Genomic DNA, 26,917 nt, shown 5'->3' with positions numbered 1-26,917 from the left:
TGCTTAAGCTGCACTAATTGTATTTATTCGAGACTAATTGTATTTATTATTATAAGATGAGGTTGTTTTAATGTCATTGTTGTAATGGACATTATTGAAACAAAGGTTACCCTGTGCAAATGGTACTTCCCATTTCCGTTTGGCGGGAAGTTTGTGTATTTAACCAGAGTGTTCCTTTATTGAAGGCGGTTTGGTAGTTTGCTCTGTTACTAGAGTACAACATTATGGTCTATTGTTGATAGAGCGCTGTTTCAGCAATTTTCCTTTGTCTTTAATGTGCAGAGGTTATAGTGCTGCTTCATTAGCATTCATCATGTATTTTTTTTTTTTTTTTTTTATTATTAATTTGTACTTTACACGGATTATCCTTGGATAATTAATAAATGATCTATTTTCCACCGAAAACCATCTTGTCATGCCATACCTTCCTAACTCCTCTCTAACTCTCGGACTACAACACCTGGCTTTGGACAGTCACAAAGGCAGTCCTTTGCGACACCAGGTCTTTTACTGTAGTGGATAAAGTAACAGGACATCCTTCTAAATTAAAGTTGTATTGTAAGAGGTTTTGTGGGCAGTTTTTTGGACCAATAAGTAATACCTCCGTTTTATCTGAATTTAATAGCAGAAGTCATCCAGTATTTTATATCTTTAACACACTCTGTCAATTTAGATAATTTTGATAATTTAGTGTTTTCATCTGGTCGTGATGAAATATATAATTGAGTGTCATCAGCATAACAGTGGAAATTAATTCCATGTTTTCTTATAATATTACCAAGTGGCAGCATATATATTGAGAATAGCAGAGGGCCTAACACAGATCCTTGCGGCACTCCATAGTTTACTGACGTTATCTTCGATTTTTCCCCATTTAAACAGACAAAATGGTAGCGGTCTGATAAGTATGATCTAAACCAGTTTAATGCCTGTCCAGGAACACCAGTGTAGTTTTGTAGTCATTCTAAGAGTATTTTGTGATCTATAGTGTCGAACGCAGCGCTAAGATCGAGTAAAACTAGTATTGAGATACAGCCTTGGTCAGAAGCTAGAAGTAAATAATTTGTAATTTTAATGTATTTTAATCTATGGACACTCTTAGTGTGTGTAAAATATGAACAACACTGTCATTACTGTGACGTTCGGCTGTTCATAAATAACCCAAGAAAACACATAGAGAATAAACTCGTCAACGTCACTAATATTACTGTACAATCTATACGACTCAAAATCATCTTTAGACTTGATTTGAAATGTACACATCACAGCAGCACATAACACACAATAATAATAATAAAATATAAAAAACATTTACGACAACAATTATTTTACAGCATAAGTTCCACAATAATGAAAAACATTAATTAAAAATGAATGAATGAAACTGTAATTTAAAAAAAACTGAAACTGTTTTTTTCTGATTTGATGATTCTGTGTGCATGTGGACATTAGAAAGAGGATTTACAAGTGTGTGTGTGTGTGTGTGTGTGTGTGTGTGTGTGTGTGTGTGTGTGTGTTGTTTACTGACACAGAGACACAGAGGAGTAATAATCAAACCTAAATCCAGCATAGAGGGGTTCAGTGAATGTGGTGTTGAATGTGTGTAAGCATGTGAGTGTGTGTGTGTCAGAGACGCTGTAGAAGGACAGAGTGCCGGCCGACACATCCACATACACTCCTGCTCTCTTACAGGATGAAGAGACGACAGGAATATCAGTGACTTTATTATTGTGACGGACAGTGAATCTGTTATTAGAGCAGATCAGACTCCAGGATTTATCATTACATCCAAACTCACAGTCTTTTCTCCATCCTTTCCTGCTGATTCCTTTATATGTCACTGATATTTCAGCATAATATCCGCTCCATTCAGCCTCCCAGTAACAGCGTCCAGTCAGACTCTCTCCACACAGAACCTGTTTATACACATCAAATCTCTCTGGATGATCAGGATACGGCTGACGCTCATACACACGCGTCACTGTCCTGTTCTCCTCAGACAGAATGAGTTCAGTGTGTGCTGTGTTTGGATCCAGTGTGAGATCACAGGCATCTGAACACAAGAAGAGAAACATTTCACTAAATGAGACAAATCAACAATAAATCACTAAATGATTGTGTGTGTAGACCTACATTTGTGTGGTCCTGCTGTCATTCTGAACTCTCCACAATGATCCACACTATAAAACACAAACATGATTCATATTCATTTTCTAAAGGAAACACAAGAAAGAAACGTACAAACACACACACACACACACACACACACATACAATCTGTTCTGTGACCAGTTTTGTTGAAAACATGTCGAGATCACATCCTCCCTTTGAACGCAAGAGTGTGTGTGTGTGTGTGTGCATCATCGTCCCTTTGAACGCAGTTTTATGGCTGAATGGGGAAAAGGAATCAATCATTGGGTCTGTCCAGTAACTCATGATGAACTCTTTACAGAGAAGCTTCATTTGCTCAGACTGTCTGATGTAAAGCACATCTGCTCCTAAAGCTGAAGGCCTATTGTTTTTTTATAGGCTATTATTTGGATAATCTATTAGTATAATATTTCACACATTATCAGAGCTTGGCAGACAGATAATTATTACACTTTTAGACATTAATTCAATGTTAGGCTGCATAGATTAGGTCAGCCGGAACCGGGAAAACTTCCCATTAATCCTGATGTACTTGTTACATCATAAGAAGAATGGCGTCTACGTAAGAAGAATGGACTTCGGCGGAGGCAACCGTCCTCCGCTGCGCGTCGTAAGGTTCACGCCTCGCCGTCGTCCATTAATACCTGACAATGGACACCTCGAAGGGCATTAACCCGCTTATACCATGATTATTACCATTAACCCGCTTATACCATGGTCACTTGCCAAATAACACATTTTTAAAACATTAGTTTATATTTTAATTAGTTTTACAATCGAAATCTAAAGTTTTTACAAACAATAACTTGGTTTCCCTGGTTACGCCAGGTAAATACGTTTATTTACTAGGTGTCCTCTATCACTTCTTAATGGGCACCCTGCAGCCAATCAGAATCGAGTATTCACCCAGACCATGGTATAAGCTAATATTAGTCTCTCTGTTTATCCCGAGGTTTACCGCAGTCAGCCGTATCCAGGCCGTATCCAGATCTGATGAAGGACCTGCGCCTGGACGCGACGCCTTCCCTCCCCTACCTTTACCTCTGTACAGATAAAGCGTTGTTGGAATAATTCCGGTTTGCGTGGCTACGTGGAAGCGATAAAAATTCTGTATTATGAACTTTAAAGCCAGACAAGTAGTTTGTTGAGGGTTGGTTTGTAGGGAAGGACTACATGCCTGCAAACAAATATTCAAAAACGCATACCTATAGACTGAACTCGTAATGCGCATGTACTCGCCATCAGCGTTCTCACAGGTTTGCGTTTTTAAAGTTTGTGTAGAGAGAACTTAAGAGTTTCTGTTAAAACAGTGTCATGTGTAGGGGTCTGACAGGTCAATTTAGCTCAAAGGGAAATATTAATTAATAGGGAATTTGAAAGAATCACTTATTACGGCCGAGCAAATGACTCGTCCAGTGTTCATTTGAACCAACCGTAACTATCAGCTCTGCAGTGGATATACATATCCAAACTATAGTGCAACACTATTTATTAGCAAGGTAACTTATATCAGCAGTTTAAGACATTAAATTCGTAAGCACATAACACAAGAACAATTATCTTTAAAATACAAACAAGACTTTATTGATTATTGTAACACATAAAACTAATATCTAACACAAACACACGCACACACATTCATACGAGTTGCAGAAAGAAAGTGAGGAAAGAATGAGTTTTAAGAGTGAGATGATGAAATCCCAAGTGTCTATATGCACTTATAAGACATGATCTGAACGAACCATCAATCATTAATTTAACCCTTCTATCGTTTCTTAGGCGGGTTGTTAAATCTATATCAATGCAGCAGTTCAGCTAAGAGTCTGGAGGCTACTTGCTTGTCTTTGCGTTCCTTTTGGGGATTCCCTTTGTTAGCGTAAAATACGGAAACGAAAAGTAAGAGAGAGAGAATTGAGACCAGAGTAGTTAGATGGCTTGAATGAAGCTGATTAACCCATGTTCTTCTGAGCTTGATTTGGGTTCTTTCGTCTGCTCGTCTACATGGTTACTCATCTGTCTGGATGCATTCTAACCAATTCTGGAATCTTCTCTAGCAAAAACTCCCCCCTGGACCTAAGATTTTAAACTCAAATGTTTGTTCAGCCTCCTGGATGAGTTCTGACCAATTAGGCACTGTCTTTATTTGAGAGATGGCATTTTCTTCACTTCTCATCGTAAATCATGCGTTATCTGTGATCTCTTTACTCTCCAGCTCTAGCAGAGAGTACAGAGGCCACAGTTTAGACATAATTCCTATTATAAGATTACAAAACATTTTACACAGATTTCAATCAAGCCATCTTCCTAATTGTGAACATACGGTCGTACTGATAGGAAACAAGACACACTTTCATTCAAACATTTAACCCCTTAACGCCCACTGTCGCGAATTTGCAACAAACCCCTTCCATTCAGACTGTAGGCGAGATAGCGTGTGTTTTCCCCCAATGCCTGTTTGTGCACATTCGATACATACCTAGGAACATTTTGCACGCACTGGTTTCTCGTAGGAGCGGTCGGAGTGGGAACTACATCCGGGTCACCGAAGCTAATATTTTGGTTTGCAAAATCCGCATATCAAGGGCGCAAATGTGGAGAAATTGCCCAAAATGAGTTAAGTTGTGCTAAGATAAAAAATATGTACCAGCTTATTGATTGCTTCTATAGCTATGTTATTCATATAGACTTCATGTGACGAATATTTTTTACGTACTTTGTAGATTTCTGTTTGTAGCAAATTTGCGACATTGGTCCATAACGGCTGGATTGGGCTAATGGCTACATATTATAATAATGCTGTATTTAGATGGTTTCAGCCAAAAAACATTTTTTTTTTTTTTTTTTTTTCACAAAAAATAGCATGTTAGGATATAACACTATAAGAATATATAATGTATGCACTGGAGAAACAAGGAAAGAGTTAAACAGAGTGTAACATGGAATGTATAAAAACTACTGTCAATGTTAGGGAGTAGGAGAGTGTTTTGTTTCTTGCTGTTGTCAAGATTCATTAATTTGTCAATTAAAGTTTATAAGTTCTAACAACTTTGTGCCATGAATAAAATCTACATACCTGAGATGGGAAAATGTGTTTTATTAATTTTACCATTTTGTAAAAATTACCCCAAATGCCTGTTGTCGCAAATTTGCAACATACCAAAATTTCTATTTATTTGTTGTGCAAAAGTGAAATTGATAATCTCAACATTATTTACCATCTACTTAAAGGCAAAAACACACATATTTTTTTTTTTATATACAGCTATATAAATTCAGGCGTTAAGGGATAGTTATAACAATTACATGACTTTTATGTGATCTAAGCATAATAGACAAATATATAGGTTCTAGACACAATATAAAATTATGTAGTATACGATGTTTGATTATAAGTCAGTCAAGAATTGTTTTGGGATGTATTTATGTATTTTGATATGTAAAGTCTCAGTCTCTGTGGTTATAAGAGATTTCAACCCTGGGGTCGTTCAGAGGTCCTTAAGAAGAAGGAGGTCTGTTTTGTATATATGTCATGGAATCAAGCAACCTCTGCCGTTATCTTGGTCGGGCCCTGAGCTTTGCCATCTCTGAACCAATCAGTCTTTTCCAAACTATCTAACATTGACAACGTTCTTCCTTTAGTTGGACTCATCTCTTTGAAGCTTGCATGGCCATAAAGTTCTTAGCTGGGGTTTTTCGTTGTTTAGCGTAGACTGGCTGGAGCCTGGAGTTTATGGTTCTGGATTGGTGATTTGGGGTCTGGAGTGTTGAGTTCTGTGTGGAATTATGTTTAAACGAATCACCTGGAAGATTCATTTGTGTTTGGTTCGCCCTCAAATCCTACACGTCTTAGCGGCCCCTAATTAAAAACGAATGATCGTTGCGGCGGAAATGAATCAATCAAAACTAACTTCAGTCTTCTGTTGTCGGTTCTCGTTAAGGTTTGTTCTGAGTTTGGTTTAGGTTTTCCTTGTTGATCTTCGTCTTGCCTTCTACCTGCACCACGCTTAGGAAACGTGACAAATTCAATGACATAATCATTAAGACATTTACCGCCACCTACCGGCAGTTTTAGTTTCTTATTTAGAGTATAATTTCATAAAAAAAAAAAAAATCATATTTCCATATTATAAAAAAAAAACATTAAAGGTATAGTTCATCCAAAAATGAAATTTCAGTCATCATTTACTCAACCTCATCGTCCAAAAATGTATGTGTAATAAATTCTATGCTGAATCACATATTTCTTTCTGAAGCTACTTTTTGTAATGTCTATTTGATGCTTTACACAATGACTTGATGTGCAACTAACTTGCGATTAATTCGATTAATTAATAAGATTGTTAGATTAATTAATTGCCACATCATGTTAATAATCAGATTAAAAGTTTTAACCACTTGACAGCCCTATTCAATATATTGGTAATTAATACTTTCTATGAGAATTTATATTTCAAGTTTTGACTGTAAATGTCACGTCCATAACGCTGGAATAGCTCTACATCCAAATTAGAGTAACCGACTTGTGGTCAGATCACCTGAGACAGATCTTAATACCAGGTGTAAACCGGGCCTCTTATTGTCTGACATACTTGAGTATCTGCAGTGAGCAGTTTGGATCCTTCAGTTTGTCAGAGAACAGCTTGACTCCTGATTCTCCGGGGTGATTGTAGCTCAGATCCAGCTCTCTCAGGTGTGAGGGGTTTGAACTCAGAGCTGAAGACACATAACCACAGCCTTCCTCTGTCACCATACAGCCAGACAACCTACAGACACACACAGTCAGACCATCTACAAACACACATCGACATTATGAGTGGCAGACTGTAAATAATCTCTCATATGTTCTTAAATACCTTAGTATCTGCAGCTGACAGTTTGCGCTTTTCAGTCCATCAGAAATAATCTTCACTCCTGAATCCTGCAGGTCATTGTTACTCAGATCCAGCTCTCTCAGGTGTGATGGGTTTGAACTCAGAGCTGAAGACACATAACCACAGCCTTCCTCTGTCACCATATAGCCAGACAACCTACAGACACACACAGTCAGATCTGATCAGAGCTGATGACACAATTTCACAATCCTGACTGGTAAGTAAGTAATCTTTATTTGTATAGCACCTTTCACAGACAAGGGCCACAAAGTGCTTCACAACACAGTTTAAATCAGAAATAACATGCAATGAAAACAACACCGAAATCATAACAGCCCAAAAAGTAGCTAATTAAAAGCTTGAATAAATAAATAAGTCTTAAGATTACTTTTAAAAGTATCCACAGAGTCAATAGAGCGTAAAGAGAGCGGAAGACCATTCCATAGCCTAGGAGCAACAGCCTGGAAGGATCGGTCACCTCTAGTCCGAAAACAAGTGCGTGGAGCCTTCAGCAGATTTTGATTCACAGACCTCAGAGCCCGTGCAGGGGTATACGGCTGAATCAGATCGCTGAGGTAGAAAGGAGCCTGACCATGCAGGGCTCTAAATGCTAGAACCAAAATTTTAAATTGGATCCTATACGACACTGGCAGCCAATGAAGTTGTTTTAAAATGGGATATACGTGGGTCCTCTTGTTAGTACGGGTCAGAATTCTCGCTGCACAGTTTTGCACTAATTGTAGTCGAGAGAGCTCTTTCTTGTTTAAGCATGAAAACAAACTATTACAATAATCCAAACGTGAAGACACAAACGCATGAATGATAAGTTCCAGATCATTACGTGCGACCATATTCCTAAGTTTAGAAATGTTCCTTAATTGAAAGAAACAGTTCCTTGTTAGCTGCTTACAGTGCTGGGCTAATGACATATCTTTGTCAAAAATAACTCCCAGGTTGCGAAGACTTGGCTTCGCAGACTGGCCTAAATCGCCCAGGTATTGTTTAATCCCCGGAATTGCATCATCAGGTGCGATAACCAGTGTTTCCGTTTTGTCTGCATTTAACTGCAGATAGTTTTCACTAAGCCATTGTTTAATCTCCACTAGACAATGGAGCAGAGAGTTTAACTTCTGGATTTCAGACGGCTTAAAGGAACAATAAACTAGTGAGATTACATCCAACAAGACTAGAAGAGAGTAAATACTGCACAATAAGTTTGGGTTCAGGGTGCTTTTCTTTAAAGGGGCAGCAGTAGCACCTTAAAAACTAGAAAAACAGATGAATAAATAATTGGCAATACAAACATGAAATAAAGTCAAATATTGTGAAATATGTGGCCGTTGTGGAGAAGTAGTCCACATTGGTGGATGAACAGCTTGACACTCACTGTCCATAGGGTTCCCTTGTCATAGCATAGTTATTCTAAACTGAGGTAGTATCTATTACAAAAAATTAAATATAAATCTATAAAAATTTCAAGATAATAAAGGACTGTCAAGATATAATGTAAATAGGATCTGTTTCACGTGGAGTTGGGCCATGATTTAACGACCAAAATAACTAGCTTCCGGCAGACGGCTGTACACATCGATTTACTGTGAAAGAGTATCACTTGACCTGACGCAATGACGAAAGCGGAAGCACAGAGGATAGAGCTAAACAAAACACCAGTCACGAATTAGAAGTCTAAAACAAAAAATTTTAAAGAGAAATGTGGGAGGAGCTTGAGTCCTGTTTGTTTGAACCGCAAGAGGCGTCAAAGCTTACGCTACTCCTACATCTACGTCATACATCATCAAGTGTTACTCTTGTGGCGCAAGTCGACTTGCGTTGCCCGTCTGCCGGAAGCTAGTTATTTTAGTCAATAAAGTTTTAAATATGGATATTTTTCTTACACAGACGCATCGCTTCCCTTCAGAAGGCCTTTATTAACCCCCCAGAGCCTGTGGAGCACTTTTATGATGGATAGATGCACTTTTATGATGGATAGATGCACTTTTATGATGGATAGATGCACTTTTATCATGGATAGATGCACTTTTATGATGGATAAATGCACTTTTATGATGGATAGATGCACTTTCATGATGGATAAATGCACTTTTATGATGGATAGATGCACTTTTATGATAGATAGACACACTTTTATGATAGATAGATGCACTTTTATGATGGATAGATGCACTTTTATGATGGATAGAGGCACTTTGATGAACTTCAAAAAATATACCCATTGACTGTCATTATAAAGCTTGGAAGAGCCAGGACATTTTTTAATATAACTCTGATTGTATTCTTCTGAAAGAAGAAAGTCATATACACCTAGAATGACGTCAGGGTGAGTAAATCATGGGCTAATTTTCATTTTAGGGTGAACTGTCCCTAGGACCATAGACATAAAATACAAATAGGATTACCAAATTGCCTATCACAGTTTTTGGCAAGTAAATCACGTGATGTGACATCCTATTGACCCTGTTCACATTTCTGGGTTTCTCAGAAGTGGAAGGCGTCATAGTTGGGTAAACTTCTATATCAGTGAAGGAAAGACTACATTAAATATATTTTTTGTGTTCCAATTTGCTAAAATAGCAAAAGAAAAACACCACAACAGAGTTTTCACAACTTTCAAAAAGAGTAAAAAAATAGATAATGGCAGTCGGAAGAGAGAAATTTGTCAACTTTGTCACAGCCGTGCTATTATAAACACCCTCAGAGCAGCGTTAACTAGTTTTATGACAGTATGTGGCAACATGTACGTTAAAAGCGCATCTTCTGCACTAAACAATGATATAGATACTTACATGTATCTAACGCCACACTTACTCTCACACTACAGAAGACTGTACATTTTTTTGTATTTTTGTATTTTCAAATTACAAATTACTTGAATTTTAATTAAATACTTTTTTTCACAGCAGTATTTTGTATTTTATATAAATACATTTGATGAGTAAGTATTTGTAATTTGTAATTAAATACTTTTTGATGTATTTGTGCCCATCTCTGCTCACAGTAACATTATATGAGATACTGAATTATGACATACACAAAGTAATCCTATTTTAGCTCCTACAGTGTTCAAATTGAAAAGCCACAATTTAAAAACAGCATTTACTTTTCAAAATGCTCTCAGTCCACACTAGTGGTTTCCAAAAATTGTCTGTCTACACTAAATCATCTAAAAATGCTTAAACCCTTTTACAGCACCAATAAAATGACCAAAGTAGACCAAAGAACTGTACAGAAGAATATACAAAAACAGAACACAACAATACATAACTCATACAAAACATAAAATACAATATAAAACAAATTAAGAACAAAACAACAGGAGCAGTTGATCAGCTGACCTGAGAGAACGAGTGGGTATATAAAGACGAAGTAGCTCAGAAATGTAGGGTGGGGAAAGACCATTTAGCGATTTAAAAACAAATAAAATAATTTTAAAGTTAATCCTGAACTGTACAGGCAGCCAGTGAAGCAAGGCTAAAATGGGGGAAATGTGCTCATGTTTACGCGTTCCTGTTAAAAGACGCGCTGCTGCGTTTTGTACCATTTGGAGACGGGCTAAAGAAGACCCACTGACCCCCACATACAGTGCATTACAGTAATCCAGCCGGGTAGTAACTAAGGTGTGGATTACTGTCTCAAATTGTTGTCTTTGTAAAAAATGCTTTATTTTGGCCAGCTGCCTCAACTGGAAAAAAATTGTTTTAACTACTGCTCTAATCTGACTGTCTAGCTTAAGGTCAGAGTCGATTTTAACCCCTAGATTAGTGATGACTGGCTTAGTGTACTGGGCCAAAGCACCCAACTCAACAGAACGGGTCCCAGTGGTGCTGATCAAAAATCATCACTTCTGTTTTATTCGCATTAAAACTTAAAAAATTAATAGCCTTCCAGGCTTTTATATCATCAAGACACTCCATTCACGGTCTGACAGTGTCATTCTTTTTAATAGGCATGTAAATCTGGCTATCATCCACATAACAGTGGAATGACATGCCATGCTTCCTAATTATTGAGCCAAACGGCAGCAAATAAAGAGAAAAGAGAAGAGGGCCCAAAACTGAGCCCTGAGGGACCCCACAAGAGAGAGGTGCAGAAGAGGACTCAGAGTTCCCACAGCTGACACAGAGAGTCCGACCATCCAAATACGACCTGAACCATTCAAGCGCTATGCCCTTTATGCCCACCCAATGCTCCAAATGAGAAATCAGAATTTCATGGTCCACAGTATCAAATGCAGCAGTTAAATCATGAAGCACAAGAACAACATAGTCACCAGAATCAGTGGCTAAATAGATATCGTTAAAAACTTTTAAAAGAGCCGATTCTGTGCTGTGTAGAGTATAGAACAAGATCAAGTATATGTCCATGTTCATGTGTGGGGCCAGACACAGACTGTGTGAGATTAAAAGAGTCAATGAGGTGTAAAAAGTCCTTTACCATTGGGGTGTCAGTACAACACAAATGGACATTAAAATCCCCAACAATGAGGACGCGGTCATATTTAGGCATAATTTCAGCCAGGAAGACAGAAAAATAATTTATAAAGTCCTTGTTGTATTTGGGAGGCCGATAGACCACTGCACATAATACTGTATGAGAATGACCCAGCTCAAATAAACTCAGTTCTAAACTGCCGAAGGATGATGATAAAGATAGCTGTTTACAGTTATAGATGTTCTTTTAAGCAGTTGCTATTCCAATCATGCGGTAAAAGTTCAGAAAAAACGATGGACTCACCAACACTCAACCATGTCTCAGTCACACAGAGAAAATCCAATCCCCAAGAGGTGAAGAAATCCTTTAGGATAAAAGATTTGTTTGCTAGTGATCTAGCATTTTACTAGGCCAATCCTGGCAGGAGCTGGCGGGTCTAAAGTGCTGTCTTTCCGAGAAACCCGGCACAGAGGCCGCAGGTCTTGCAGGTTCACCCCACGCCAGCGGGGGCGAGGAGAGCAAGGGCCGCGGGCCTGGAACACCTCATCCGGACCGACGACAGGTACCAGCCAGGCGTCGACAGGGTCCAGCGATTGGCGAGAAGTAAAAAGACGAGGCACCACTCGATACTTGGTCCAGGAAGCCATGGAAAAGGTGCGCCAGGCAAGCCTTCATCCTCACCAGCCGTCCGCTGCGTTTACCTCGGTGACGATGTCGCTTACGCCGGTGATGTAAAACAGTAAAACGGCAGAGGTAAGCTGGGATCTGAGATAGGAGCGGGGGCAATGTCTTTTGTTCACCATGATCAAACTTAACAGAAAGTCGAAGATCCAGTAAAGTTTGGCGCTCATACACCAGTAAAGAATCAACATTTTGAACAACGAGTGACACAAACAGCACAAACACACACAGTGACTGCAGGATAAAATGGCGGCCACACACACTGGCGCCATCTTCTTCCTCAAACCAGCATAAACCTATATAAAAGGTCAATAATATGGTGCGAAATCAAAATGCTAATTATTACCATATTTCCTGGGATTTCCCTGTTATCAAGAATTATATGCACATTGCCCTACAAGATATTTTTAAACATGTAAATGCGTTTATCCACTTGGAAGAGCATCTTCAAAAACACAGTCTCAGAGTGGAGAAGAAAAATATGTTTATACAGATTAATATGGTTGCAGCCTAAAACTGAGTAAACAAGTCATCCACTCTTCGAGGCGTGCGTTTGTCTACAAAGCTGTAAAAGGAGTGATCGATTCCTTGCCTCCAAATATGATTTGTTTTGTTGTGCCAGCAGCGGTGGCGAAAAATGGTAACGAAACAGACACACAGTTGTCATGGCAACAACTACAGTTCAAAACAATATGAAACCTGCCACAAAACAGTTTCTGATTCTGCAAGTTTAAAACAGAGTTTAACCCTCTGGGGTCTGAGGTGTTTTCTGGGCCCTGGAGGTGTTCTGACATGCTCTGACATTTGTGCTTTTTTCAGTTATTTATAAACATGTTCATGGCAAAGGTGTAAATTCACTCTATATAGCCCAAACAGGGCTACCATAATATGTGATCAACATGCATGTATATGTTTGAATTTTTAAGAGAATAATGTTTATGCGTGGTTATTGAAAAAAAAAAAAAATTAAAGTTGCTGAAATAAGACCACAAAACTCATACTAAATATGTGTCAACAAGACTTTTGTCTAATGGATGTTGTCGCTTCGAGTTCTGGCTTCAAAATTATGTGAAAATAGTCTTGCTTTATCGTTCGCATAAAACAATACATTGATTTAAATAGTGTAAGATAGGTTTTGCTTGGAAAGCCAATATGCGAGGGGGGCGTGAACGAGGAGTGGTTTACACCTGAGAATACAATGTCCCACCCACTCTGCATAATGAGCCATTCATTCAGGTGTGACACTTCAGCCACAAGAATGAATGCAAGGACAAAAGATATATTTAGAAGAAGACTTATATTGACCATTTAAGATTTTGCTTACATCTATCTTGTAAATATGTTTTGCCATTTTATTAAAAAGGTTACAATTACAACAATAATTACAATTTCAACAATATTTCAAGTGTACTTTGTAAAAAAATTATTATAGGCCTACATTTTATCATATGTATTCATTAGTTTGAATATAGCCAACACTGGAACAGCTAACATCTTAGTTGATGACTTTATTTTTGACAAAAATAGTATTTTATATATATATATATAACATATGAGCAGAAATTGCTAAACAAAAGCTTATTTGATGTGGCAGTATATTCTACAGTAAACACTGTACCCAAATCTAGTCAACAAAATGTTGTCTTTCATTTTCTGTAACGTTGTTTTTATGAAATATTAGGGCATATAAATGTTAATTTGCAGTTTAATACGTTGCTTATACAAATAGCCTACATTTTATTTCAACATATTTCAGTCGATTTTTACTCATCTCAGTATAGCAATACAGTTTGCTAAAACATCATCATTCAATCACAAACAGAAACGCGATTTAAACTGTCTTTTTGCGAGCTGTGGTAGGCTAAACAGCGCGCATCTCTGCCGTTCATTCATTCACACAGAAACGCAATTCACTTGAGAAGGAAAAAAACTTACTACAGTATTCCTCAGCTCAGTCGGATCCTTGCTCCTCGAAATACCCAGTTATTTGCGTTTGAATAGCGCGCTCTCCGTGGGCGGGGTCACATTACAAATAATTAGATGAGATGAGAACGACTGACATCTCGCTCTTTTCTTACAGATTACATGAACTGAGAATATTTGTTTTTTATATAAATGACTTCATTTAAAAGAAGAGAATTCAAGCTTCATGCCTGTGTGTCTGTATGTCTGTTTGACTGAGTATTCGCTGAGTTATTGTTCATTTTCGGACGCGTTTCAGAATGGACTTCACTGACAGAGAGAAAGCAGAACTTACATCATGTTTATTTTTCTTTATTTGGAAAAAAGCACAACACTTTGTTTTTATTGTGAGTATACACAAAAATAATACACATTTAACAGAATCGATTGATGTATGAAACTTGTTTGTAATATCAAAGTCAACAGAGCAAAATTAATCTCTTTTGAACTGATAAAAAAAAAGCGAGCCTATCGCGCCGGCGCGATTGCCGACTTCAGGGGGTTAACTTGCATTGCAATGAACTCTGATCTGCAAATGAACCACATTGAACTATATTTGTACTACAGTGACCAGCTGTTACATTTTGGGAAGGTGATTAGACTGAACTACATCTGTACTGCAGTCAATCTACATCAGACTACATGTAGTTTTACTTTACTGCAGTGTTTTCAGAGGTAGCTCTTTATTATCTATCTCATAGTTTAGAAGTAGGCTAAATCTGTTCTCTCTCATATAGGAATAATAATTAAGGGGTCATAAGACATCAAGTTTTCCTAATTCTTTTGACATATAAGAGGTCTTTGTACCATTGAAATATCCTGCAAGTTTCACAGCTTAAAACACAGATGTCAAACTCAGTTCCTGGAGGGCCACGGCCCTACAGAATTTTGTTCCAACCCTGCTTCAACACACACACACACACACACACACACACACACACACACACACACACACACACACACACACACACACAGTTTTCAAATAAGCCTGAAGGACTTGATTAGCTGATCAGGTGTGTTTAATTAGGGTTGAAGCTAAACTCTTCAGGGCTGTGGCCCTCCAGGAACTGAGTTTGACACATGTGTTTTAAGCTGTGAAACTTGCAGGATAAGGCTGGCTTAAAACGTCCTCAGAAAAAAAAGAAAAAAAAAAGAATGTATTTAACCAATCTCCAAAAATGGCTTGTTAGAATATTGATGTCACATGGGCAAATACATTTGCATATGAGTGCCTCTAGAGCAAGACTTCAACAAATAGTTTTACATCATTGCACTATAGGCCCCGCCCACTGGTGATCAGTTACTTTGATGTTTCCTGTTTAAACAGACTCCAGAAAGACTCCAGCATCAGAAACAACTGGATGGTTTATTTTGAATGGCATCCCGGATCACACTAGAGGATTATGTGTTTGTTTGGAGCATTTGACTGCAGATTGTTTTATAAATGAGGCACAGTGTAAGAGAGAGTTTGGAAAGAAACCAGTGTGCAAAGATCAAGGAGCAATTGTATTGGATCTGACAGCAGCTAGATCTCAGAGCGAAAACACATTTCATAAAAAATGTAAGCAGTTTAATAATTCTTTGTCTATAATTGATCATTTTATATGGGTGTTTTCAAAAACACAAGGGGGCATTGATACTTTTTCCTATGTAGTGACAAATTATAACACTGGTGTTTACTGAGAGATGGCCCTTGAAAACGGATAATCTGAGATGCATCTGAGAAGCATCTCTCTGTAGGCAAGGGCGTGGTGAGCTCGTACCTGCTTATGTCACAGGGCACCACAACTTCAAAAAGGAAAATTCAACTGCAGTAGCCACCGTTCAACCTGAAGAGGGCAGCACTCAGACGTTTTTACACCATATATTGTAGAATTAAAACACTTTATACCCAAATGTCAAAAAATTTACTTGAATAAATGAACAGCATTAATAAAGCCCCATTCTTACAGATAATTAACTAAAAAAAGTTGTTTTAGGGTTTAGTTACCCTTTAAGAAGGACCTTCTTTTTTTTTTTTTAATTGACGCAACCCATATTGACCCGTCATATTTACATGCAGACAAGTCAAGCCAAACATAAGAATACTTATAAGCTATAAAACGGGGCTAAATGCGCATCTGACTTTATTCTACTTTAAAGGTGCTGTATGTAGTTTTCAGCGACCTCTAGCGGTGATGTTTCAGATTGCAACCAATAAGTTTACAAGCACGTGCTCTTGCGCATGCTCGAATTTATGAGCGAGCACTGTGGGTACCTTCCAGACTGAGACACAACACACCGGAGAAAGCATCACACAACATGCTGGAAACTAAGGTAAACTCCCACTGCAACGTTACAATAATAGGCTACTTTTATCAGCTTGACGTTGAACTAATGCTCCATGCTCGTACCATGATAAGAATGGAACCCTATCAACCGTGCCGAATTTTGCCACTGCAAGCACCACTTCACATTTTCTTCAGGAAATGTACATTCTAGGTTTGTAGATAAGGTTTCTCCATGATTAAAATGCCCTGCTGATTTTGAGCCATGTTTTTTCACCCGAAGTTGATCCGATTCACGTCTGGCCTAACGAGCTTCAGCAGAAAAAACTTTTGTTTTTGTTTTTTATCAATATGTGGAGTTTGTGCTGGAGTCTGTGTTGTACGACACAGGTCATTTCTTAGTGTTATCAGACATGTCACAAGTTGCATAAGTCATAAGACCATGTCATAAGTTGCAGTGTCGTCGCTGTTGAGTGCAAAGTCAGTAGGCTAGACGAGGCGAGAGGCCTTGGAGAGCGTGCGTGCAGGTCACGTCACTGGATTTCGCGGTAAATCCGACCAGCACCTTCACATTTTTCTTCACACCTTCACACACAGGCAATAAAAAAAGAATTAATTTTAGTAGAAAAGTTACATACAGCACCTTTTAAACCACTAGATAGCACAAAAATACAGCTCAGCACTTTTCTTAACAATCGCTTTTGATGATGCACATGCACTTGATCCTTAACTCAGTCGCAACGCAAAGTTGATTCTGCACTAATTTAATCTAGCGATATATATAGGGATGCAAATTAAGAATGAAAAAATATCAGTAAATAACAAAAAAGCTAAAATAAAATAATTTAAAGTGAAACTGAAGGTAACTGGGGTTGGGCTCACGTAGCCTTACTCTCTCATTCGAATCCAAATGTTTCCATATTCGTGATGTATTTGGATGTTAAATTATTATTTATTAGGCTTTGTACTTCACTAGCTTTCAAATACTGACAGAAAAAAAATCCTCTTCACATGCGCAGAAATGTGGTTGGAAACACCACAGTGGAGCGGTGCTCATGCTGAATGGCACGAATGGTATTACTGACTATTTAAACTGAGCAGTGTAATTTCTTATATGTTAGGTTGACCATTTTATTTTGATAATGAACAGGCTGCGATGTCAAGTTTGCAATGCTGGAATATGTTGTATGTATTTATGCATTTATTTATTCATTTTACTCAAAATCTCTCCCTTTGTTATTATCATTTGTTATATTTATATACTCATTTATTATTCTGGAATATATTATTCTTTTAATATTTAATTTAATTTATTCTTTTAATGTTGATTTCTTTTATTTGAGATGTCATGTTTCTATGGTTATATGGTGATTTTTCAGTATTGCTAAATATGGCGCGTGGCTCCTTTAATACTTATGTTTCGGTTCTGGTTGCTCTCCTTCAGTTTGCGATAAGTGTGACTTAAAGGTTGGGTAGGTAAGAATTGTCTAAAGAACTTTTTTTCAAATTGGCTTAAACTGTCTTTATATACCAATACATAATTAAAATGTAAGTACTTTGAAAAAGAGAGTATAAAAATTGAGTGACTATAGTGTATTTAATCTTCAAAAAACACAGCTCATTAATTCCTACCGGGACGAAACAAGTGATTGGCTTGCGCGACTGTCACTCTCCGTCGCCATGACTACCGCCGCTATTACTGGCTCTGCCCACGTGCGCGCAGTTGCGCACCCGTTTTTAGGTGGGAGTGAATGGAATTAATGAGCTGTGTTTATTGAAGATTAAATACACTAGAGTCACTCAATTTTTTATACTCTCTATTTCAGAGTACTTGCATTTTAATTATGTATTGGTATATAAAGACAGTTTAAACAAATTTGAATAAAAGTTTTTTTAGACAATTCTGACCTACCCTACCTTTAAAGGGTCATGAAACCCTAAACCATATTTTCTGAGATTTTAACAAAGGTATGTGTGTTGAACACCATTGAAGACAATGTTAGCATCTGTTAGATTTAATAGTAGGGGGAAAATGGTTAAATTTGAGTTTTTTTCCTCTATTTTCGTCTTCTGGGTTTAAAATCTTCATCGTGTCCACGTCTCAGGCTGTGACGTGGCAGAGCACTATAGTACTCTGATGACTCATCAGTGTCTCATAATTATTCATGTACTGAGTTTTCTTATCCAATGAGAAGACACTTGCTCTTGATTATTCATGACACAAAAGTCTGTCATTGGAACTTTCCAATGACAGACATGTCAAACTGTGATATCGCATAGTAGATGAGAGAGGCAATGATGGGACGCGAGTTTGTTTTCGTGGTGCAAAAGTTCCAGTGCATCTTTCCTCGCGATGCTGCCAGGGCTAGACTAACCCTAACCCTAACCCTGGCCACCAACCACGGACACATCTAAACTGTGTGTGTGTAGCAACCATTCAACGGGAGAATGGTGGACTTCGGCCTTGTACACCAATGCAGGTTGCGTCTTGCGAGTGATGCGGTCCCGAGGACTTTTCTATCGCTTCAGAGGTGTGTGTGTGTGTGTGTGTGTGTATATGTGTGTGTGTGTGTCTGTCTGTCTAAAATGTAACCCTGACCGTTTTACATGCCTTTTGTTAAATAATCACTCATTATTAAAATTGAGATATTTCGATAATACCTCAATTGTATGGAACGTATGCTTAATTTGTGCAAATTTCTGTCACTGTCCATCTTTATTATGTGGGTTTAGGGGCCGCGTAGATATGTACGGAACGCTTTTTTTTTTTTAAGTGGAAAATGTATTACTTTCAAATATATGCATTTATAGTGTGTATATAAACAAATATATATTTTATAATGACATAATTATACGTACATTTATATGTTTTAAACACAATTATGATTGCTGTAGTAGGTTAATATATGTAGCAGTGCATTCAGTTACTTTTGAAAGGACAAACATAAGGTGTCTGTCACATTCACCGTCTGTCATCGTCCTGTCTGCACTACACTACCCAGAATCCTCTGTCATCATCACCTGCACCTGCTCCTCATCACCCTCATCATCATCATCACCGTCACCTGTTGTCTTTGTCATTATCTGTGTATTTAAGTTCCCCTCTCACTCCTTTTCATGGCTGGTTATTGTTTGAGCACACGCTCACTGTTTCGTGTCTGTTTGGATTCTTACTTGTTGGAATAAAGCCTTTGCTATTTTGTATCTTCGCCTACCTTCATCTTCTTCATCAACCCGTTGACGTTACATAATAACCACCGATATCCTGGACTTCTCAAGAAATTTTTTTTCATCTCGCCCTCAGCAGTTCCCTGGAGAATGAAACCCTCAGCACCCTGTTCCGGACTGGGATCACATTCCATCGTCCCCTCGACCTCCCAGACACCACCGGACTATCTTGGAGAGAGACTGTGTTCCGGTGTCTGGTGAGTGTTGCGTCCCGGTCCGGAACGCCACCGTCTCCAGCCATCTTCGCCACGCCATCCATCCATAGTCCAGCCGAGCCTGCACTTCACGCCAGTCCAGCCGAGCCTGCACTTAACGCCAGTCCAGCCGAGCCCGCACTTCACGCCAGATCTGCCGAGCCCAAGGCAGTATGCGTCTTGCCCGCCGCCCCTGAGACTGTGAGCGTCATGCCCGCCGCGCCTGTGACAGTGAACGCTCACTGTCACAGGCGCGGCGGGCATGACGCTATGCCCGCCGAGCTAGAGACTGACAGCGTCATGCCCGCAGAGCTTTTTTCTTTTATCCCGCCGAGCTTGAAGCTCCCTTCGCCGCTGGTTTCGTCCAGCTCAAAGCCCTCTTCGCCGCTGGTTCCGCCCAGTTCAAAGCCCTCTTCGCCGCTGGTTCCGCCCAGCTCAGAGCCCTCTTCGCCGCTGGTCCCGTCCAGCTCAGAGCCCTCTTCGCCGCTGGTCCTGCCCAGCTCAGAGCCCTCTTCGCCGCTGGTCCTGCCCAGCTCAGAGCCCTCTTTGCCGCTGGTTCCGCCCAGCTCAGAGCCCTCTTTGCCGCTGGTTCCGCCCAGCTCAGAGCCCTCTTCGCCGCTGGTTCCGCCCAGCTCAGAGCACTCTTCGCCGCTGGTTCCGCCCAGCTCAAAGCCCTCTTCGCCGCTGGTTCCGCCCAGCTCAGAGCACTCTTCGCCGCTGGTTCCGTCCAGCTCAGAGCACTCTTCGCCGCTGGTTCCGCGCAGCTCAGAGCCCACTTCGCAGCTGGTTCCGCCCAGCTCACAGCCCTCTTCGCCGCTGGTTCCGTCCAGCTCAGAGCCCTCTTCGCCGCTGGTTCTGCCCAGCTCAGAGCCCTCTTCGCCGCTGGTCCCGTCCAGCTTGGAGCCCTCTTCGCCGCTGGTTCCGCCCAGATCAAAGCCCTCTTCGCCGCTGGTTCCGCCCAGCTAAGACCCCTCTTCGCCGCTGGTCCCGTCCAGCTCAGAGTCCTCTTCGCCGCTGGTCCCGTCCAGCTCAGAGCCCTCTTCGCCGCTGGTCCTGCCCAGCTCTGAGCCCTCACCGCCGCTGGTCCTGCCCAGCTCAAGGCCCTCATCGTTGATCTCACCCAGCTTCCCTCTCCCACCTCCACTGTTAGTGTCTTCATGCTCTACTGTTTTGCCTCTACTGAGCCCTGTTGACCCTGCTGCCCATCCACAGCTACCCGCCAGTGTTGCTGTGGAGCCGCCTCCGGGACTCCAGGCCTCAGCATCGCCCTGGTCAGTGGATCCCCTGTCCTCGCCTCAGTCCCCTGAACCTCTGACTCCACCTTGGTCCTCCGACCCTGCAGCTTCTCTTCGGCTCATTGTGCCCTCACCTCCGCCGGGTCTTGTCAGCCCTATAGCTCCACCAGGCTCACTCCTCCTTCCTTCCTCGCATTGATCAGCCGTCACCCTGGTTCCACCTCGGGACTCCGTGCTGCCGGCTGCGCCTCTGCCCTGCATCCCTTCTGCTCCTCCGGGCTCCGTCTTCCCTCCTGCTCCTCAGTCGTCCTGCCTCGCACTGGTTACGCCACAGGCTTCCAGAGCCCCTTCTCCGCCTCGGTCCCATGAGCCTGCAGATCCGCCTTGGCCCTCCAGACCTGTGGTGTCGCCTCGGCTCTGGGTCCCTCCGGCTCAGTTGGGGATCCCTGGAACTCCTGCTCAGCCTGCTTCACCGTGGCCACCTCCTCAGCCTGCTTCACCGTGGCCACCTCCTCAGCCTGCTTCGCCGTGGCCACCTCCTCAGCCTGCTTCGCCATGGCCACCTCCTCAGCCTGCTTCGCCATGGCCACCTCCTCAGCCTGCACTGCCGTGGCCCCCTCCTCAGCCTGCTTCGCCATGGCCACCTCCTCAGCCTGCACCGCCATGGTCTCCTCCTCGTTCTGCGCCGCCGGGGTCGGCGATACCATCCTGGAGTCTCCTGTCTGTCATCTCCCTGTCCACTTTCCGGTCACAGACTCCAGGATGCCCACCCCCCCCCCTCCCATGTTCTGCCTTCTGCGGCGCGGGTCGCGCCTAGCGGGAGGGGGGAGTAATGTCACATTCACCGCCTGTCATTGTCCTGTCTGCACTACACTACCCTTGAATCCTCTGTCATCATCACCTGCACCTGCTCCTCATCACCCTCATCATCATCATCACCGTCACCTGTTGTCTTTGTCATTATCTGTGTATTTAAGTTCCCCTCTCACTCCTTTTCATGGCTGGTTATTGTTTGAGCACACGCTCACTGTTTCGTGTTTTTCTTTATTATTAATAAACCTTTGCTATTTTGTATCTTCGCCTAACCTTCGTCGTCGTCTTCAACCCGCTGACGCTACAGTGTCAGTGTATTTCATTAGACTTTAACTCTGCCAGCTATAAAAAAATCTAGCATTTCCTCACGTTTTACCACTGATTATTAGTGACAGTTGATATCCACTGGCAATGACAGTTTCCCCCCTCTCCTCTCCCCTGCCGTGCCATACCACACCCACTCCCCTCCCTTCTTCTCACAGTCATCCACGCCCATTTAGGTTGCATTTTTCAAAAAGATTATGAGCTAGACTTGAGCTGAAAGAGGGGGGTTTCATGACCCTTTAAAAGAGAGGTGAGTTGTGCTGAAGCTCAGTCTCAAAGGCTTGATATGAGTTTTGTTTATTGTACTAAAAGGTAATTTTGTTCTTTAATGCACTTCAGTCTTATTCAAACATGTATGAAGTTTGTGTGAATGATGTGAAGCATGTATTTTTGAAGAGAGTTTATTAAGCATGAGTGTGCAAGCTCTGGGGCTAAAATAATTGCGAGAGATTGCCACAGATTCAAGCTTGTTTTGATTCATTTGTATTTTTATTCATGCAGGTATGTTCTCATTCATGCTTCTGTTAATATTTTTATTTATTTATGTAAAACTCTTTTTTTGTTAAATATGTTGAACACTACTGATTTTGATTTATATGAAAAACATAGAAACTGTAAAATGTGTTGCAGTTTGCGTTAAGCGAATAAAGAGAGGCTGATAATACAATAGCAAGAGATGGCCACAGATTCAAGCTTGTTTTGATTCATTTGTATTTTTATTCATGCAGAATAAAATCTGGCCAGAGTAATTTCTGTTACCCGGTCTCGTTTATCTACCCACACAGCGTAAAGCTAAACTAAGACCGGTCACGCGTGAGGCGCCGGTGCGATCAACATAAAAACATACTCCGTCATTTTGGTCATACAGATAAGAGTAGGATTGTTCGAAACTGCTAAGTATTTACTTTTATTTGTGTACACTCACAATAAAACAGAACATTGTGCTTTTGCAAAATAAATAAAACAAACAGGATGCACTTTCTGTCTTCTCGGTTTCTTTTCCGTCAACTTGTTTGTGGAGCGCCTCACAAAAATAACCCAAACTCAAATTACTTAAATTGTGACTAAATTATTATTTCATTATTTGTCCCATTTTTATTTAGATAATTTCGCACTTTTTTTTTTTGACCAATACTTTATTGTATTTCTTACGAACAAGGCTATCAGTATTAACATTGACAAATTTTCACAAAATTACTTCAGCGCGGAGGACATAACTGATAGCAAATACAAAACAGATATACAGAAGAGAAACATATACATATACAGAAGGACTAATAAAATAATAACAAAAATAAAAAATAAAAAATAATTTTTGAACTATATACATAGTCAGAGATGAATGATGTACAGATAGAAAGTGTCTATTGAAATAAAGATAATTAAGGCCTCTATAAAAATAAATAAATTAAATAAAAAATTTAAAAAAGGGAAGAAGAGGGAACCTGGGGTCCCATTAGCCCTGATCCACATCTAAGTATACTCCCCTATCCCTTTAGAACACTTAAGTTTAAAGAATAGACATTAAGCTGTCATGAGTTCGGCTCCAGTGCTCAATAGTTTTAATCTTTGCCCTATTAATTAAGGCAGAGGATCGCTCCAAACGAACAATATCTATAAAATAGGACAACCACTGCTGCTTTGATAGTGAATTAGGGGGAAACCAAGAACTAATTATGGTTTTCTTGGCAGCAGTTAACCCAGAGAAGGGAGTCCGTTTTTGATTTAACGTAAGGGCAACAGAAGAGACATCGTTAAGAAGGAAAAGACATGGCTCAGGATCAATGGTCAGTTCCAAAAGTTGTGATAGAATAGAAGAGATTTTAACCCAGAAGCTGAAGATCGGAGGACATTCCCAGAATAGATGGAGAAAGCTGCCGATTGCCCCAATGCTACATTTATCACACACAGGGGAGGGAATAAGTTTCATTCTGAAACGCTTCAGAGGAGTATAATATATTCTGTGGATTACATTGTAGTTTATCAGCTGGTGGGCAGGGTTTTTAGACGAGACTGAAACATTTTGCCATATTGTCTCCCAATCAAAACTGCGATCCTGTGCCAAAAGCTCTCTGTCCCAAATTCGGGTGATACCAAGAGTTCCACATTTCTCCACAACAAGACTACCATAAATAATAGAGATCTTGGCTGTTTTCCCCTTCATGGATTCAAACCAATGAGCCATGGGGTGAGATGTCAAAGGTCTGTCCCAAGGAACTCCATAAGCTTTAAGTGAAGATCTTAACTGTAAATACAAGAACCATGAGAATCCAGGCAGATTATAACAAGACTGCAGATCCCGGAATGTCCTTAACCCTGTCTGATCATAAATATTATCTAATGTATTAATACCTCTATCTGACCACAGCGAACAAGTATATGGTTTCATGTTTCGTAATAGGCAGTAATTGTTCCAAATAGGAGACTGCTTGCAAAATTTTGATGAATGATTAACATATTTTTCTACCAGACGCCATGTAGATGTTGAATTAGCTATAATAGGTCCAAATACTTTAGAAGCTTTTTTAAGGTTGATTCCTGAAAATAGCACATCCTGCAATCTATGAGGGGCAACCAATAACTCTTCAATTAATTTCCACTGAGGAGCCAGGGAAGGTTGTACATCTAACCAAGAATTTAAAGACTTTAACTGAAAAGACCAATAGTACAACTTAAAGTCCAGCAATGATAGGCCACCCAAAGACTTAGGACGTTTTAGGGTATCAAATTTGATACAGGGTTTTTTGTTATTCCAAATGAATTTAGAAGTCATCCTTTGGAGGTCTGTGAAGTAATCTTTAGGGGGAGAAAATGGCAACATGGAGAACAAAAAAGAACATTCATCTTTACTAACACAATCCTCCCTTGTAATGTCAATTTCAAGGATGACCACCTTTGTAAATCCGCCTGTATTTTACTCTTAAGTGTAACATAATTCTCAAAGCTGACATTTGAAAAACAGGGAGGAATACATAGACCAAGGTAAGTAAATTTTGAGGTGTGCCACTCGAGAGGTAAGCTGTCAGGGAGGGGAGTCTTCCTCGCTGCATCATTTAAAGGAACTAATAGGGACTTCTCCCAATTTATTTTATATCCTGAAAAGGAACTAAAGCTAGAAAAAAGGTTCATGATCTGAGGAAGCGACTTAGTAATATCAGAAAAATAAAGGATAATGTCATCAGCATATAATTAAATTTTATGACTTGTATCTTTAATAATTATTGGTGAAATCATGGGGTTTTGTCTTATGGCCTGTGCTAAAGGTTCCACGGAAAGGGCAAATAAAACTGGCGAAAGTGGACAGCCTTGACGAGACCCTCTATTAAGAGGAAAAGAGTTGGAGATAACCTGCCCTGTTTGAACCACTGCCTGCGAGCAGCTGTATAGTGTTTCTATCATCTGTATAAAATTACAATCAAAGCCAAATACATTAAGGACTGCCCATAAATACCTCCATTCAAGCCTGTCAAAGGCTTTTTCAGCATCTAGGCTGAAAAGTGCTGCTGGATTATTAGATGTTTCAAGGATATTAAGAATGTGAAAAAGTCGTCTGACATTATCAGAAGCCTGTCTACCTTTGATAAAACCGGTCTGGTCCTCATGTATCAATTTACCAATCAGTGGGTCGATTCGATTTACAAGTACTTTTGCAAAAAGGTTTAATTCTGAAGATATTAAAGAAATAGGCCGGTAGCTTTTGGGGGAAAACGGAGGTTTGTCTTTTTTTAAAAGTAGAGTGATTAAGGATGTGTTTTGGTCTCTATGAAACCTCCCATGTTCAATGGCATAATTTATTGAAGCCAGGACCAGTGGTCCCACCTGATCCCATACCTCCTGAAAAAGTTCAGGAGGAAGCCCATCTAAACCCGGGGACTTGCCCAGTTTCAAAGATTTTAAAGCTCTTGTCAGCTCTTCTAGTGTGATAGGAGCGCCTAGAGCCATAGCTTCCTCCGGAGATGAGGGAAGGTTTAGGTCGGCTAAAAATTCCCTCATCGCGCGTTCATTTGGATCCGCTTCTGAGGTGTATAATGTGGAATAAAATTCCTTAAATGTACAGTTTATTTTTTGCTGATTGTGAGTGATCAGCCCCTGGGGTGTTTGAATACTACTAATAAACGACAAAGACTCCCCGTCCTTCATTTTTAAAGCCAAAAGTCTGCTTGACCGCTCGTTATAATAGTAGTTGACTCTAGTTCTATGAATTATAAATTCTGCAATATGTTGCGTAGCAGTGTTATATTCTTTTTTCAGTGCTGTCAACTGTTTCTCTCTCGATTCACAATATGCAGACTTTTGCCTATTTTCTATTAGAGAGATCTGAGTTTGTAAATCAGATAAAGTCTTTTTCCTAGCCGAATGGAGACGCGATGAGAAGGAAATAGCATTGCCCCGTAGAAAACATTTAGTTACTTCCCACAGGGATTGCGGATTAGAAGCAGAATCCTTATTGCGAAGAATAAAGTCAGCAAGATTAGAGTTCAGCTGTAAAATGAAGTCACTATTTTTCAGGAGAGCATTGTTAAATCTCCAACGCCTAGTCTTGGAATTCACTCTATCCCCTATGACAGTGGTTCCCAATCCTGGTCCTGGGGACCCACAGCTCTGCACATTTTATGTCTCCTTTATCTGACACACCCAGTTCAGTTCATAGAGCTCTTTCCTAACGAGATGATGATCTGAATCAGGTATGTTAAATGAGGGAGACATACAAACTGTGCAGAGCTGTGGGTCCCCAGGACCAGG

At 40.2% G+C, this 26,917-nt stretch overlaps 1 protein-coding gene across 1 annotated transcript in view; it reads right to left on the bottom strand.

Moving 5' to 3' along the window:
* Nucleotides 1-217: 217 nt before the first annotated feature.
* The window catches only part of LOC307168023 (NLR family CARD domain-containing protein 3-like), a gene marked incomplete at its 3' end in the record, with an annotated part of 45,665 nt that continues 18,965 nt past the window's right edge, over nucleotides 218-26,917 (bottom strand). The window contains exons 4-7 of the mRNA XM_079887523.1: nucleotides 7,004-7,177; nucleotides 6,740-6,913; nucleotides 2,134-2,180; nucleotides 218-2,053 (exon numbers count right to left, since the gene is read on the bottom strand). Coding sequence (XP_079743649.1) covers nucleotides 1,521-2,053; nucleotides 2,134-2,180; nucleotides 6,740-6,913; nucleotides 7,004-7,177 — 928 coding nt within the window. The remainder of the gene's footprint in view (nucleotides 2,054-2,133; nucleotides 2,181-6,739; nucleotides 6,914-7,003; nucleotides 7,178-26,917) is intronic.

The sequence above is a fragment of the Squalius cephalus genome (assembly GCF_949319135.1).
Source record: "Squalius cephalus genome assembly, chromosome: 12".
NCBI lineage: Eukaryota > Metazoa > Chordata > Actinopteri > Cypriniformes > Leuciscidae > Squalius > Squalius cephalus.
This window is presented reverse-complemented; position numbering and strand designations above follow the sequence as displayed.